At 36.7% G+C, this 17751-nt stretch overlaps 1 protein-coding gene across 1 annotated transcript in view; it reads left to right on the top strand.

Moving 5' to 3' along the window:
• The first annotated feature begins 4130 nt into the window (after window positions 1-4130).
• LOC119796962 (ethanolamine kinase 1-like) overlaps window positions 4131-17751 on the top strand; it is a 30533-nt gene continuing 16912 nt past the window's right edge. Inside the window, exons 1-2 of the mRNA XM_038305756.1 lie at window positions 4131-4511; window positions 14886-15148. Coding sequence (XP_038161684.1) covers window positions 4371-4511; window positions 14886-15148 — 404 coding nt within the window. The 5' untranslated portion in view covers window positions 4131-4370. The remainder of the gene's footprint in view (window positions 4512-14885; window positions 15149-17751) is intronic.

The following is a 17751-nucleotide window of genomic DNA, read 5'->3' as shown; positions in this document are numbered from 1 at the left end:
TTCCGTAATGCTTTGGAAAAATAACACAAGGCTAGCAATCTTCGAATCCTTCATCTCATTTTCAAATGTACACGTACAGTGTCCTTTTCACGTATTTACACACACTTCTTTCTTTCTCATTCTTGTTTTTCAATATTTAATTCATTTTATATTCATTTTATATTCATTTTCTGAGAAGAGATCATTCGGGACAAGCTCTTTAAATAAAACTTCATAATGTATATATATGAAATAGCCAGGAAACATGACACCAGATTTGGACAGAAACTGTAATCTTACTCAGATCAGAGAAGTTGCTTAGAGCTGCAGAAGGCAGCGTTTACCAACCGGGCTTACGTCTCGTTAAGTTGCGTTTTCTGTTGGTGTCATAAATTCATGAGATTTACCCGATTATTAAAATAAAAGAACATAACTCTGTAAATTAGATTATTATTATTAAAAGCAACTCTGACCAAATGCAGGTTGAAAAAAATCAAATGTAAAAGAAACTTTAATCTTTGGGATTTACTTCTAGCTGGCCCTGGACATAAAGGGAAAATCAGTTGTATGTTCTCATTACCGCCACCAGCTGGATTGAAGGTGTATTGCAGTTTCTCTCAGGCTGACTGTTTAATGGGAAAGCACCCAGGATTCCCATTACCGGAGGCTTTAATTCCAGGGGTGTTCCGCAGGAAAAAGGCATTTGTTTCCCATCTATTCAAGGATGTCTTTACATTCCAAAAAATTATCTAGAAATGAGTAAAATTGACTTAAATTAAGTGTATTTACTCTTAATTTTAACAGGTAAATAATGTGATTTGCCTGTGGAATTAGTTAATTACTCTTAGAATAAGATAATCAAATAATATGCAATTGAAATAATACTATATATTTTTATTATTATTATTTTGAATGTAAACTGTCTTGTTCCATTGGCAAAGAGTCTCACTTCCCTCCTCAAATCAAGAAAAAAATGCACAAATTTTAAGAAAAATGACTTATTTTGATTTGTATATTTGCAATGTCATCAAAGACCTTTTTACACCTCAATTATTCAGGTCTGGTAGTTCTGGGTGAAAATGAAATTAGCCTTCATTAAATTAGCTTTCATTAAAAAAAAAAAAGGTTAATCATAATTTGTGCCTCTACAAGGATGGGATGAGGGTACTTGATCAAACATTTAAATTGTTTACTTTAAAATAATAATCCTCATTACGAGTTACTGTAACGATCATCAGCTTTCTGACAAACCTCTTTATTCTACTGAGTTTGAGACACAGGCAGCAACACCAGCTCCACTCTGACCCTTACATTTATAATCAACATGCTCATCCGTCTTTTTTGCTACAGAAAATCTTTGATGATGAGACTCCCTTTGATACCAAGTGAATTTTATTAGGGTCTCAGCGTTTGCAAAACATTTGTTTCAAGATGATCAGCGCATTCGTGACTTCTAGGCAATTACTGTAATGATGCAAAGTAGTAAACACTGGGCCAGCATGTAAATTATTTAACAGGCTGAAAACATACTGCTCTAATGTTTACCAAATCCGTTTTAATGTTTACAGACGGATTGTGTTAAGACTTTCCATGGTGTTGAACAAAAAGGAGAATTCATGTTTGAATGATTAAACTGCAGGATTCTTGAATTTGCGGCTCAGATTCCTCTTTGAAAACTTCACTGGGACAGATGAGGCAAAATTCATCTGCAGTCATTTAGAGAGCAAACCTCTTCTTATTGAACATAAAAAACATTGCTTATATGGCATTGAACATAAAACATTTCTTATTGTTGGTGAAGCTGGGAGTACATTTACACAAAAAAAAAACATCCCTTGTACTGCTTTTTAATACAATTTAATTTGCCTTTATGAATTAAATTAAACATTAAGTTCTACAAACTTTAAATGATCTCTCAATTAAAAGACAAAGAAAATGACATGGCTGGGTTTAAATGATATATTCGATTTTTTTTTTCTTTCTTTTAATTAGAGAGCTATTTTCTTTACGCTCTACATCAGGGGATCCCAAATTTTTCAGCTTCACCCCAAAAGTAACAATGCAACACACCGGTGACCCTTAAAATACATAGTATAATTACTCTACTCTATACTTATTTATATATTTAAAGTAAAGCAATTATATATTATATATATAATTTATATATTATATATATAATTCTGTTTTTAAATGTATGTTTATTTATAGAGACATTTATATTTACATTTGTATTTACATATATATATATATATATATATATATATATATATATATATATATATATATATATATATATATATATATATATATATATATATATATGTATACATATACATATATATGAATCATGCATTAAAGTAAATAGATACATCTTTTATCTGCTCATTTCATGGAACCTTTGTTTATTTCAACGGGACATTCACAATTATGCATTCTGTTTTATATTTTGTTAAATAAGAACTATAGTATTTTACAAATGTGGCTTTTGGAGAAAATTTGGCATTAATAAATCTAGTCTTGAAAGAAGTTGGATCATCCAATCTGTCAAAACTGGCAAAGATCATTGTTTTAAATACAGCCCCCACATTACATTTCAGAGTATCTAAGTAAAAAATGATTTTTGTTAACATTTTCCCCTAATCTTAAATGATGATGATAATACTGGGTTATGATTATAAAGTAATACATAGGGAGCATGGTTGGTTTACCTGCAGAAGTCCTCTAAAAGAGCAACTTCTGCAGGTAACAACTGCACAATGACAAACAAGGTAAAATGTGATCTCATTCTCTCCTAATATTCATCCTCCAAAATATAGAATTTAAATACATATGCAAGAAACGAAAATGCAGTTTTGCCAAGACTTTTTCCAGATAAAAAATAATTTTCCCAGACAGAGCAACCTGAGGAGCTACTGTACGTAGTTTACCGCTAACTTTTTAACAGAAAATTATTTATGGATCAGTGCTTGTATTTTCCTGTTTTCTATCTGCTCCTGTCTTCTGAAACTTCCAACTGGCCTCAGCAGAAGACCACTCAGACTGAGCCTGGCTCTGGTTCAGCTGAAGGTTCTTTCCAGTTAAAAGGGCATTTTTCCTCTCCCCTGTTGCAGCATGTAGTATGAAAGATTGATGTAGATCAGTGGTTTTTAATGTTGGTCTTCAAGTTCTACTGCCCTGCATGTTTTAGATTTCTCCTCACTGCCATTAATCAGATTTATATAAATCCCTGGATGTAATCTTAATGTTTGTTTGTTTTTAGATACCGGTAGCCAACTTTCGATCTGATTTGTTTCTCTAAACTCCCTTGGGATGACAGGTGTTGTCAATCGACACTTTAAAAATAACCTGAGTTGAAAATTAATTGAATACGAGATATTTCATTGTCTCTAGGTGTGGTAAATAAGAGTTGGTAAATAAAAATAACAATATTTAAACTATTTGAATCTTTGAGAATCCAGAAAAGGATGTTATGAACACAGAAGTTTTTCTATTTAGTCTGCAGTTGCACCTGTGCCTCATTTTGTCACAATGGCTTCAAACTTTTTTGTATAATATTGACACAGAAAAAGGCCCCATAATTTATTTGAAGTTTGAAAAAAGGCATTGTGGATGGTAAGTGATCACAGTTGCATAGCCTCCTCCCTGCAGTTTGCACATTCTGATGATCAACATACTTTCTGCATGTTTTATGAAGGCAAATACATTACATTGATGTGCCTCCAATTTTGCTCTGTAAACAGAAACAGTTCTTGCTGTGGCCGGTTAGCAGATCAGATTTACATACATTATCAAGTTTGAAATGTTTCAGTGAACATTTCATGCAAAGCTATATTTGATTGCAGCCTTAAGGTAATTTATATATTTAATAAATGTATGAAAACTATAAGTCGACTTCTTTCCTATTCACAGTCAAGTTCTATGTTAGTCAAAAAAATAAAAAAATCACCAATAAACTAATAATAACAGCAAAAATAAGTAGAAGATGGAAGAGAAAATGCGAAAATGTTTAAGGCGTCTGACTACATTCCAAGTTTTTAAAAGTAACTTTTTTGTCTTTTAAATTCTGGTCCTATCCAGCTCTTCCCCTGCTGCCAAACTTGATCCACAGGTAGTTAATAAGTAAACTCCAGTAGAGGGGCTGAAGATGACCACAGGAACATTGGCCCCAGCTGCTGAGTCATACAAATGAACAATTTCACTGACTTCTAGGTGCAGCAAATCGGCCTCTTAACCGTACAGAGGAGGTCAATGCTGGGTTTATTTAATCTCTACTGGAAGAAAAGATTATCTCCAATCTGGCCTCAAATAAACCTTTAAGCAGGTGTTGAGTCTCAACACCTTTCCGCAAAGTTCTGAAGCAGTTTCTGAGGGTATTGTTTACTCTATTTAACATGGATCAAGAACTTGGATGTTCTCGGGATCAACTTCTCCATGTAGACATTACTATTGATGAGCAAGAACCCAGGGAGGGAATCTTAAACCTTGTGAGGAAACTCCGTCCAGACTGGAAGGCACAGCACATCCAGATGAAGGTACGGAAACATAATCCTATTACCACTGGTTTTATGAAGGATCGTTGAGTTCATTTTTTTATGATTTTTTCTTAAAAACTTTAAACCATGCCACAGAATATGCTGTTATTTAAATAAAATTGCAGACTAACAAGTCAAAGATCATTTAACCAAGCTAATCATGCTGAGAGTGATGTTTTTCACTCAATCTGTTTATAGGGCAGGGTTTTATTTTAAATAGGAAGCCAGTATAAACCCTCAATGCTCTTTAAAAAGCTACTTGAAACCAAAGTAAATGAGCCATGCTGAATAAAATGACCTTCAAGATGAAAGACTGAAAGGCCAAAATGTTTAAACCAACCTACTGAGTGAGGAAGGAACAAAATCCCAAATTTTTAACCAGAACATGATGTAATCAGCAATCAGCCGCTACAGGATGTCATTTGCAGGATCAGTGTTTTTGCTTTTCACTTGATGGTATAGCAGAACCCCTCCAGTAAAGTAGAACAGTAACCTCAGCATAAAACCTTTTTTGCAGATTGCTGAAGGAAACATACCTATAGTAAAAGTATTTTTTCGCCACAGTCAGAGATTAACTTCAATAAACCTCTTCCTACGTTCGGAAAACCATAAATGTTAATCTTTCAAAAGATTTCTTAAAACTTTTATGGAATTCAAACCTTTACCGCTAATTACTCATTTGGTGTTCACCTTCACAGCTCGGCCCTTTAATCAAGGTCAATGGGTTAGTAGGGCGCCCTCTATTGGCCAACCGCCGCTGCTTCAGTTGTCTGGTAATTATACCCCAGGGTGAACCAGATTACAAATCCCTAATATTTTGGCACATCATTTCATGATGCTTTGCAAAGCCACAGGGTATGCCTTAAATAAACCAATTTAGATTAGCTTAGAATAGGACATAGTTTTATGTATAAATATGTTTTATGTTCAATAGAAAATAATACCCAGCTGACCTAAAACAAGAAATGTTTTAGTGAATTTAATGTCAGCGAGAACAAAGGTAAAGTGTCTTTTATACAGTTTATATTAATATCTAGATTCCTTGTAAGTTTCCACCATTCCATAAAGTATTTTTCTCTTTTGTTTGAAATTTCCAAATTAATTTTGATGCAATTCAAACCTTGATTTTAAGCCCGATCCAACATTAAGAACTAGATATTTATTTCAAAAATCATCTTCCATGAAAAAATCTTTAAGAAAAATCCAAGGTAGCTGTACAACAAAGTAAGAATTTAGAAAGAGTTTTTATTTGTGTACTTTCAAAGCATCCATTGAAGACAGGGGGAAGACCATTCTGGTCCCATGTGCAAACACAAGGTCCAATCTTTCAGAGAAATAGGGTTTATGTTTGTTAGGTGACTTCGCATCGGCCGTGTGACCTCTCAATCTATACCAGGTCCTGGAAAGTACACAGAGGAGTAGATGTTTCCCTTTAGAGCTCAGATCACACAAATCATTTTAATGATGTATTGTGTTCGTCAGAGTAAGGTCAGACAGTTCCTGCTGTCACACCTGTGCTTTGGCATGGACTGTGTTCAGTCTGTTAGAAGTGCTTTTTCAATTAGTTTCCTCTTTAGTCACCATGTTCCTTTTCATTGATTTACCGTAAGAAATGGAAAGATCAATTTGAACATAATAACTTGGCTGTAAACCCTATATCCATTCATTTGAGATTTAATATTTCACACTTTCTTTTGAAGGACATTTAGAAGAAAACATCAAAAATAATCAAAAAGGACACATTTGAAAGAAGGCAAATACATTCTCAATCATTTCACTGAACTTAGAATGTAGGGGGGGAGAAGTTCAGAAAGAGGAAACCAGACAAGCCCTCATTTAGTGCCTCGCATAGTATATTTTTACACTATAACATTACTGAAAGGTGTTTAGTTTGTAAAATAGAAAACAAAGGTTAAACTCGGAGCATCATTCCCGAATAACATATAAAATTATCAGTGAGAAGAAAAACACCTTAAAACTCTGAATAGTGCAACATTCAGTACAAGACTGAAAGACATGTTCAGAAAAATTAACAGCTCTAAACAAGACAGGAGCAAAATAATGACCATTATTGAAGAAAGATAACCAAAAACCATGAGTTCAAATACACTGATCATAGCGAAGACCAGAAGTTTCATCTGGCTTCTTTACAGACATGTTAGTCAACATAAACAGAACTACAGGGGTCTGCAGAACTTCTGGGAGCTTCTTGAAGAGTGCTCATTTGCGTACCACCAATAGTGTGTGAGTGTGTGTGTGAATGGGTGAATGAATGTAGTGTAAAGCGCTTTGGTCAAGTCTCCTAACTTGAATAAAGGCGCTATATAAGTACATGCCATTTACCATTTTACCATTTACCATTTACTGAAGGGAGACTTGAAGATCTAATGGTTTGTGGTCTAAGTTGTGACTAAGGATGGCTACTCTGCATTGGGTTCAATAAAGTCATAAAAGAGCCACTTTGTCTCCACCTATAAGAGCCGCTTGATTGATTGATTGATTGATTGATTGATTGATTGACTTTATTGATCTCACAGTGAAGAAAGTTACTTTTCACATCAGTTCAAATAGTCAAAGAAGAAGAACAATGTGCCAAAGGAAGAAAAAGGTGAATGGAATATATACGTATATACAATGTGACCACATATGAAAGCTTTTTTCTTTTTTTTTATAGTAGGATCATTATATCGGGTTTTGCAAAGGACGTTTACATGGGTATTTATATAGATGAATATTTAGATTTATATATATAGTTTTATATATATATATATATATATATATATATATATATATATATATATATATATATATATATATATATATATATATATATATATATATATATATATATATATATATATATGCAATACATCCCTGTAATGAGCCTTATTGGTTGATGTTTCTAAATCATGTAACAAAGAGTGGTCTGAATGGACGAGTGAGCCTCTGGTATGAATGCCTTCTTCTCTTTATGATTTTGAGCTTGAGTCTATAAGAATAATGGAAAAAAGAGCATTATGAATGAACATTGGCATTAATATATATATTTTGTTCAAAATTGCATCGGGGTAGCGGGAAAAACTCTGTGGCGATAGGACAGCAGCTGCTGCGCTGCATGACTCTTTTACCACCACAGCATTAGGAATCATTTAGACACTAGCTTGGTTGAACATCTGCCTCCATGTTCACCAAATTGTGTGCATTAACACCCTGCCAACTTTGTTGCCATATAAGCAACAATAAGCTTTTCAAATTATCCCAGCATTCCCTTCTACTGCAATGCACTTAACAAAGTACTTGCTTGGAGGTGGAAATTAACTGGAAATACCCATTGAACTTGTCTATTAACTTGAGGCAGAGGCTTAAGCAAAAACACAGTGAAAAATTAATATACCACAATTGTTTACTATCAAAGATCCCAGTTCAATTCAATTTAATTCAATCCAAAAATACTTTAATAATCCCAAAGGGAAATTAGATGTTGAGGTAACTCACAGGTTGATTTTTAAGCAAGTGTTAATAGCAGTGTGCAGGAAGGATCTTCTGCAGCGGTCTGTCTTGCACCTGATCTGGAGAAGCCTCTTATGGAAGACACTCTGTTGTTGTTTCAAAATCTTCTTCAGATGATGCTCACTTTGTAAAGAATGGGCTTCACTTAATGAAGAATTCTTCTTTGTGAAATAATCTCCAGAGGTTCTAGAGGAGTTCCTAGAACAGAGCTGCCCTTCTTAATTAGCTTGTTAAGCTTTTTTAAGCCTTTGTAAACTACTCCTTTTGGGTGGTACAATGAATAGTGAACTGATAAGACTTTGGCAATAGATACACATCAGGATACGTGTATAATGATACGATTTATGATGTTATATCTAGAAGATAATAACAAAGTACTTTGTGATTTTTATAAATTGGCTGGTGCAGAGCAGCTGAATAATTGGCTCTCAGGTGGTGCACTGCTAACTAGTGGCTCGAGGGTAAAGAGTTATAAGACAATGAAATATATGTTTGCTTGTATATATTTCTTGCTTTGAATAATCAAATGAGATGTCACTATATTTGACACATAGAGATTATTGCAGTGATTTATGCTTGATTGTGGATTGCTCTATTACAGGCTAAATATCACAGCTTAAATGCAGCAATAAAACCACATCATCTACAAAAACATAAGAATTTGATCCTGAGGTTCAAAAACCTAAAACCTTTTTTCACAACCCTCCTTTTGATGATAAGTAACAGAATTAATTATAAAGATGACAATGAAATGTGTGTGCTAAGACTCAGTCTTTATTTTCATATTAATTTGAAATAATTTATCATTTAAAACAAATGAGATCAAAAAGAACACCACAGATACAAGTCGGGCAAAAAAGAACTTAATTGCAAATGTCAAAACCAGCCTTCCACCCTCTATGAATGATAGATCAGATGTCAAAATGGCGATGTTTCTTCAATCTACCTAGATGAGAAACTGTGTTGTGTTCATGTCCCTGTGGAGGCTCAGAAAATACTTCAGGGACTGCAGTGCAGAATTGGAAACCCCTGAATGACACCAAGCAGGCTTTGGAGGCAAACAGTGGCCAATGTGGTGTCTTTGTGTACACAAACAGGCAGTACAGACTGTCCTGGAACACTGCTGTGCTGCGAAGCGCACACCTGTGCATTTTGCTCTGCTTTCCTTCATAAATGATTTCTTTTATATCTGTTGATTTTTTTTCTTTGCAATAAGCTTTCCCATTTCTAAATCAGCTGAAATGCATTTTAAACTCAAAATCCAAACAATTTTATTTATAAAGCACTTTAAAATATCCTAAGGGCTAAACTGCTGTAAAGTGACCAACAGCAAACTGATACACAGACTCAGAGGACTTAAATTAGATAAAAACAAAGTAAAAAAAATAAATAAAATAAAAAATGTCTGTCATAAAAAAAGCATGGACAGCATGGACGCAATTTTCGGGGGGGACCAGGGGGACATGTCCCCTCCACTTTTTCAAACATCCATTCTGGTCCCCTGCAGTTTTTACTGTCCAAATACAATGTTACGCTACAGTACACAGAAATTTGTTGAGCACTAAGACTAGGGGAAAACCGTAGCTCAAGTTGAAGCCTGTTCCCTGAGTTTAGACTGTCCACAAGCTCCTGAGTGGCCCACCGTCTAAGAGGCTAAACCCACATGCAGAACACAAACGGAGGCTGAGTAAAAGTTTAACAGAGTTTATTGAACAGGTTTTCACACAAAGACATGAACTGGTTCAGGTACTGGTCCGGGCTGGGTTCACTGTTGTCTGCACAGACGGACAGTTTGATTAGCCAGGCAGTCAGATAATTTGTTGAGTCTTAGATATTTCAGAGTCTACCTTGAAGAGGTCCAAAGCTTCCTTGTGAGAGAGGGAACCGGTTGGGTCCAGAGACTGTTGGTGCAGCAGAGTGCTTAGCAGCAGCAGCAGCGTCTAACTTCTGACTAATGAATGGCAGACCTTGATTAGAGATTCCAGCTCTTCCCTGAGAGCAGCAGGAGGAATCCAGATTGAAATCTTCAGGTTTGGCTCACTAGTAGTGATGGGCTATCTGAAGCCAGGCTTCGAGGCTTGTACCGAGTAATAAGGGGGCGTGTCAATGAAGCCCCGCTTCGAGGCCTGTGTTGTCTTGTTGAAAACCACGTGACTGGCAACAAACGAGGCCTCGCATTGCATTGGTCACGTGACTGCTTCATTTTGCGTGTCGGTTTTCAAAATAAAAGCGCGATGAATCCTGTTGCTTTGTGGGTTGTAGTAGGTGGTTTGGTCTCAGCAGAACAGTTTTCATCAGCAGTGGTTGTAATGGAGCCGTCAAAAAAGAGAAAAACCTCTCATATGTGGGAGTATTATGAGATGACAGATCACAATCACAACCTGAAACAGTGAAAAAAGTCATATTCCTAAATAAAAACAATTAAACCTAAAATCCAGAAATTTCTATATTTTCTTTTGTTTAATCAGGAGATGCATCAGAATCACACATCAAAACCAGACTAAAAGCCATTAGAAGAGGCAAACTCTATGTGTAACTTGATATTAAGAATCAGAACTAGAACTCCTAGGAAGAGATGATTTTAAACAAATTCTGTCTTTAAGGAAGCAAGTTTCAAGCTCAAAGTACACAGAGTCTGCAGCAACAGTCACTCAGTTCTCAATACATTAAAGTAACACATATCTTCATTGTCTAATAAGTCCATGTCATAAAAGAAAACCTAACACCACCACTGATGGTCAAGGATTAGATTGGCTAAAAATCATTTTAATCATTAAAACATGACAATTGAATAGGATTCTCCTCTTACTAAACATGAGTTTGATGAAAACTTTGTGACAATATTGCATTTCCTAATATTTGGAAGTATGATCCAACTGAGTAACAAGGCTCTTACAGTTTCACCAGCAGATGTCACTAGTGAGTGATGAATGAAGCATCGAGTAATGAACTTTTTTCAACACTTTGCGTTGGAAAGCTTCATTGCTTCACGAGGCTTCACTTGCCCATCACTACTCACTAGGGCTGGCAGGCAGGTTAAAGCTCATCCAGAGCTTCAGACGGGTTTCCTGTGAGCAAAAGACAGAGGCAGATTAGAATCAGGTTTCTCTCAAGAGACAACTAAGATTCTTTCAGGTAACAGAGGCTCAGGTTCGCTAACCAAACTTGGTCAACACTGCGGCGTCGAAGGAAGGTCTGGTTGCTGCTTATGTAGGAAGGTCTCCTGATGGGTTGATGAGCGTCAGGTGTGCTGGAGGGCTCCAGCCCAGGAGACCCACAGCGCACTCTGCTGGAGAAAGGTGGTACATCTCCAGATCCCAACACTCACTTTACAAACATCTGAATCAGGTCTGTGGTTGGATGGTCAAAACACTGAAGTTAGTTATATTAAAAAATGCTTGCATCCGTCCCACTTCTGAAATCAAACTTTTATCTATGCTTCACAGCACAGGTTTAGATAAACAAGCCAGGGCAAATACATAAGTCCTAAGGAGTGCTTTAAAATCAGACAGAGGGGTAGACTGTTTAATACGCAAAGGAAGGTAGTTCCACATTTTTGGAGCTTCCATTAAAAAAAATGCAATCCCCGGTAAGTTTCCTTTTGATTTTTTAGACACCCGGAGAATCAGCTAATCAGCTAACTTGAATGAATGAGAGGGTGCATGGATGTGCAACAGCTCAGAAAGATAAGAATTTGGACCATTAAAGGAATAGTACACCCAAAACATGATTAGCCTTCATTTTCTACTCACCCCCATGCTGAACAACACTCTGGAGTACTTTTTTGATATCTCAAATGCATCTGGAGATCTGGGAGGCGTCTTGCTGTCTGCTGACATTCAAATAATGGAGGTCTATGGTAACCGAGACAGAAAGGTCCATAAAAGTCCACAAAAAACGTGTCAATATTCCTCCATACTGCTCGTCCAATGTATTCCAAGTGTCCTGAGTGGGTAGCATCCAGACCGGCTTCCGTAGCGTCGTGAGCGAGCATGTGCGCGCTTTCAGGAAATCCTATACACTACTGTTTATGCTCTAAAAACATTCTAAATGACTTCGTTTCGAGTAAATTCTGGATGCTACCCACTCAGGACACTTGGAATACATTGGACGACCAGTATGGAGGAATATTGACACGTTTTTTGTGGACTTTTATGGACCTTTCTGTCTCGGTCACCATAGACCTCCATTATTTGAATGTCAGCAGACAGCAAGAAGCCTCCCAGATCTCCAGATGCATTTGAGATATCAAAAAAGTACTCCAGAGTGTTGTTCAGCATGGGGGTGAGTAGAAAATGAAGGCTAATCATGTTTTGGGTGCACTATTCCTTTAAGAGACCTAAAAGTGGATCCTAAAATGTTCAGGTAGCCACTGTAAGGAGGCTAAAATGGGGGTAATGTGTTCATGCTTACTAGTGCCAGATAAAAGATGTGCTGTAGCATTATGCACTCTTTGGAGTTGAGCAATGTTTGTGAAACTAACCCCTACATAAAGTTCATTGAAGTATTCCAGCTGGGTATAACAAAGGCATGGATTAGTGTCTCTGAATTTTCTCTAGTGAAAAGGGGTTCTATTTTTGGCTAATTAACTTAAATGAAAGAAACTTTTTTGGCACCGTTACCATAACGATAGCTGGCTGTTTGAAATTGATGTATGTGTGTATATATGAAGAACTTCATACTATTTGGAGGTAAAATAATTGCCATCATGGCTTTGTCAAGCTGCTGCCTACCTTTGTGAAGCTGGAAAAAAGACTAATAGAAACTGTATCAAGCAAAACTTTTTATTTCCAACCTGGAATGGCTGACAATAGTTGAATAAACTTTTGGCTCTCAAAATGGTATCAGAGCCTCATTTGCTGGCAATCGCCGATACCGGCATTTTAGTGCTGGATTGGGGCCTGGCCGGTGCTGGTATCGGTATCGGTGCAACACTAGCTTTAACCAGGATGTCGAATTTTTGGGTCAGCATCCATTCTGACACCAAGGTTAGTAGTAACTGACTTCCTGTAAAGGGTTATGTAACTTTAATCCTAAAATTCACTAAATTAAGTCTTACAGTATACTACGTTCACACCTAACGTGATTTGAGCAGCAAAAAAGCACCTGCTGCTTCAGGTGATGCTTCTGCTGGTCCTGTGTTCAATGGCAGAGAGTGGCCTTGCTATATTTGGTAATAAGTGGGTAAAAAGTATTTTATATGTGTTTTTAAGGAAAAAAGTCCAACTCAAAATATCATCTGTGCAGTCAGTTCAAGATCATGACCCTGCTTTCAGATATTATTTCACTGTCGGACCAGCACAAAACCCCCGTACACCGGCGCTGCTCTGTCACTGGAAATACTAGCAACAGCTGCCTCTGGCCCCATCGCCTCTTGGGGTTTTCCACTACTGTTCATGGTGGCTGGAAGGAGATGTTAGCGGTTTTCATGTACGTAATCCAAACTGCAGTCACCAAATTAATAAATGCGTACATATTTTGTCAGTATGTTTTGTCATTTTAAGCCAATTTAGGCGTTTCAGAGGCATGATCATGGCGATCTGCATCAGCAGTAATGTGTCTGTTTCCCTGCCAGCTCCCAGATCAGCTTCTCTGATTGGTTAATATGGCATGTCAAGTAGCAAAAGATACATTTTTCCAACTCAAGCAGCTGCTGCTTGTGAAGCGCGTCACGCGCATCAGATGTTCAGCAGCTCATGAGGCGCTTCTTCAGCTGCTCAGATGCGTCAAGATGCGCTGCTCCTGCTGCTCAGAACACGAGCCTTGATGCGCTTCAACCATTGACTTTGCATGTAGACCAGCTGCTTTTGCTGCTCCAGTCACATGCGGTATGAATGTAGCATTTATCTTATTACATTTTAAGAAATTAAGGGCAATTATAACAGCATAGCGTTCTAATTGGCTATCATCTGCGTATCATTTAAAATAAACACCATCCTCCTTTTTCAGCCAAGGAAAAGTAGATGAAGAGCAAAAAATATATATATTTAATGTCTCTGATTCTCTGGTTTTGGCGACAAATTTCAGGTTATATTTTTTGTTACAAATTATGTTGCGTTTTGTTTTTTCATATTGGATTTTTACTCTATAGACAGTTATGTTAAAGGATTTGTTGTAAAATGTAATTCTTCTAATGTTCCCAAGTAAGACTGCAGCAACATTGTGTATCCAGAATAATATGATAGATATTTGATCTTAATCTTTAACAAAACACATATTAGTTGACGAACTAGTAAAAAATTGTGTAGTGGACTGACATTGTTTAATAGAAATTACAAAGATGTTTATTAAACTCTGGTTCAGTAATATATAAATGACTAACATATGAGTGAAATGATAGGCTTTAGATTGGATTGTCATTGTTCTATATAATAGGCCCCTGAAGTGTGATGCATGTCTATAGGGACAAAATGTGGAGCCAATATAACTGTGTGCAATTTAGACAAATTTTCTCACTCATTTGTGATTGAGCAAAGGTCATAGTGGCTGACACAGTTTGATTATTTACTGAGCCACAGTAGATTCCATTCAGGAAGTCCATTTTGACATTTTGGAGCTAGAAATAAAGCCTGACTAACAGGCATATATAGGGCTCCTCTGCACATTTTGACAGGTACTTATTTTTGGTTGTTTTATTAAAGAAATAAAACAAATTTTTGCATTTTTTTTGTACTTTAATCTGGTTCCACTGCCTTTAGAAAACATTTACATATAACATATATAGCAGCTGGTGTGGGTGTAGTACAGCAATTTAATTTCAATAATTTTCTAAATGACACCCTATCTTACTTATTGTAATACTTGGTATCTTAAATTTTCCTTGGGAACTTCTATTCTGATATGGTGAACTTTATTTCCCCACAGACATTCACAGAAGGCATCACTAACCAGCTGATTGGCTGCTACGTTGGCAACCTCCAGGACTCTGGTTGTGTTCTTGTCCGTCTTTACGGCAGAATGACAGAACTCTATGTGAATCGCGATCGAGAGGTAGAGATGTTCCAGGTGTTCCACGCCCATGGCTGCGGCCCCGAGATCTACTGCAGCTTCCAGAATGGCATCTGTTACGAGTTTGTCCCCGGAAATGTGTTGGAAGATAAGCTACTGCAACAGCCATCCATCTACAGGTCTCTGCTGGCACAAAGCTTCACTTACCTCATTTATATTGCCTTATTTGCTGTTTGCTTTTTGGTTGTATGTGTATGCCCAATCTTGTTGTGTTGTTTTTAATTTTGCCTAGATGATATGTAGCTGTGGTTGTCTTGTCTCCTGTGGTTTTATGTTAATGTAACCTTTTAAGCCGCCTTCTTGGCCAGGACTCCCTGGAAGAAGAGTTACTTTAACTCAATGGGACTTTCCTGGTTAAATAAAGGTAAAAAAAAAAAAAAAAAAATATTAATCTGGGAAGAAGTAGGACGAGTAACAAAAAAAAAAAAGAGAGATGAATACATGAGGGAATTTGTTATAACATTAAAGAATGAACAAATCCTGATAAACAAATAAAGTATAATGAGTTAAATGCAACATTGTAGAGTGGACTGCATATCTACTGTAGGATTTATACTATATGTGTTAGAATGAAGCTGTTTGAATAAAGCCCTCTATACGTAACAATTGATGGGTATAGATAAAGTCTGACCATCGTCTTGTAGATCACCTCCTCTGTCTTCTCTCATATTCTCCCTCCTACTCAATGACTGATAGCTGAAAAAAATTCCAACAATTGAATCAACATGTTCTTTCTTTTTTCATGCATCACAACTGCAACTTGATAAGACAAAAAATATTCAGAGATAGAACAACTTAACCAGTTGACATTTAATTGTCTTACAAATATCAAGATTTTAAGTTTTCACTTAATTTTTTGGGGTTGAGTGTTACTGTCAAAGTACTGTAAATTTGTAGAAAAATGGTACAGTTTGTTGACATGTAGCCTTGACAGGTACTACAGGGTACAAATAAACTATGCTAAAGTGTTTGAATTAACAGCTATTGTTACCACTCGGGTGGGCGCAGAGCGAATTTAAAGCCCTATTTACATTACCCTTTTGAAACAGTGACTAAGATAACTATTGAGTGTAAATGGAACGCAGCTGAGCAGTTCAACAGTAGAGCTCGGCGCAGTTCAGTTGAGGCTCGGTTCTCTGATAACAAAGAGCTCATGAGCAGACCATCTCATCTCCTATTTAGAGTCAGCTGACTCATTTTGAGGCTTTGCAATTCAAAGAAGTTTTCACTTGCTGACAACACCAACTTCTTCTCAGCTTCCTAACAATGAATGGCATCAAAAGAGTGTGGTGGGACTTGGGATGACACAGAGACTGAGATTCTCATTGAAATTTGAGTGGAGGATCCTATCCAGGCACATAAGTTCCTGTATGTTATAGGCGCCGCCATTTTTGTTGCGTAATTCCCCGCATTGAGAGCTGTAATATGGTCGACGGCTGATAGGAGGTGAGGAACCGTGCTAGGGTGACGTGTAAATGGTGGTAAGAACCAAGCTCAGCCCCGTTAACTGATCCAAGTTCTGTCCAAACTTGGCACGGATCGGCTATTAAAAATGGGGCATAAGAAAACTCTGATTTTAGTTTTAGTTTTTTAGTTTAAATGCTGTGAACAGTGTTAACATTCAAATTATCATATCTTCTTTAATCCTTTTTCAATTTCCACAATTTTGACATCACCGGAAAGGCTTGACTCTTTTGACTTTTTAGGGTCTAGTATTAACTCCAAACCCTGTTTTTGCCACAGCCTATCATGTTCAAAGAACATAACCAATGAGGCAATAATATCACAGTTTAGTGTGCATTCTTGTGTTTAAGAAGCAAAGTTTGTCTTGAGGAGTATACATTGAGTTCATATTAGCTTTAAAAAAACAAATACAGGGGAAAATCTACATTTTTTCTCCTGGTTTTTTCTTGTCTTAGTAATTTCATCTGACCTAGTGGTTAATAAAATGTTCATTATATTGGTTTTTCAGTGTTTAGTCCTGTTTCGCTCCTAAACATAACTCTTTTATGGTGCTCTATAGCCTGATTTACACTATCCTTTTGAAACTGTGCTGAGATCGGTACGAGTACGGTAACCAAGATAACTCTTCAGTGTAAATGGCACGACCTACACACCGGACCGTGCCAGACACAACCAACTGCGCTAAACTGGTACTAGTTCATCAGTAGGGCTCAGTACGCTTCAGTTCTGGCTCAGTTCTCAGATAACAATGAGAACATGAGCAGACTGTATCATCTCCTTACAGTCAGCCTCTATAATCATTAAAATTTCAGACTTTCATAAAATTATTAGCTTCCCTACTGTGCCACACGATTTCCAGTGATGATTCTGCTTAGCAGTGTGACAAATCTCAACTCCTGTAATTTTTTTCCTGTGTCTGTAAGCCCTGATCAGACTATTGTTTACGGTGGCCCTGAAGTGCAAACTGCAACTACAAATCTAAAAGCGCAACTACATTAAGGAAATCGCAACTACATAAAGCAAAGCGCAACTACATTAAGCAAAACAAAACTACATAAAGCAAAGCACAACTACATTAAGGAAAACACAATTACATTAACCTACCGGAAAAGGTAGGTATCAGTGGTAAACATGAGACATCGCTGATTGGATGACGGCACTTCTTATACAGTAAAAAGAGTTGTATTTCTGTATAACCAATCATTTACATTGTTTATTAGTGGAATCATTAATTAAAACCTAAATGACACAAATTTCC

Source organism: Cyprinodon tularosa, unplaced genomic scaffold (assembly GCF_016077235.1).
Source record: "Cyprinodon tularosa strain WSP-4 unplaced genomic scaffold, ASM1607723v1 ctg563, whole genome shotgun sequence".
In the NCBI taxonomy this organism is placed as follows: Eukaryota; Metazoa; Chordata; class Actinopteri; order Cyprinodontiformes; family Cyprinodontidae; genus Cyprinodon; species Cyprinodon tularosa.
The sequence above is the reverse complement of the archived record's forward strand: the minus strand, read 5'-3'. Positions and strand labels throughout refer to the sequence as shown.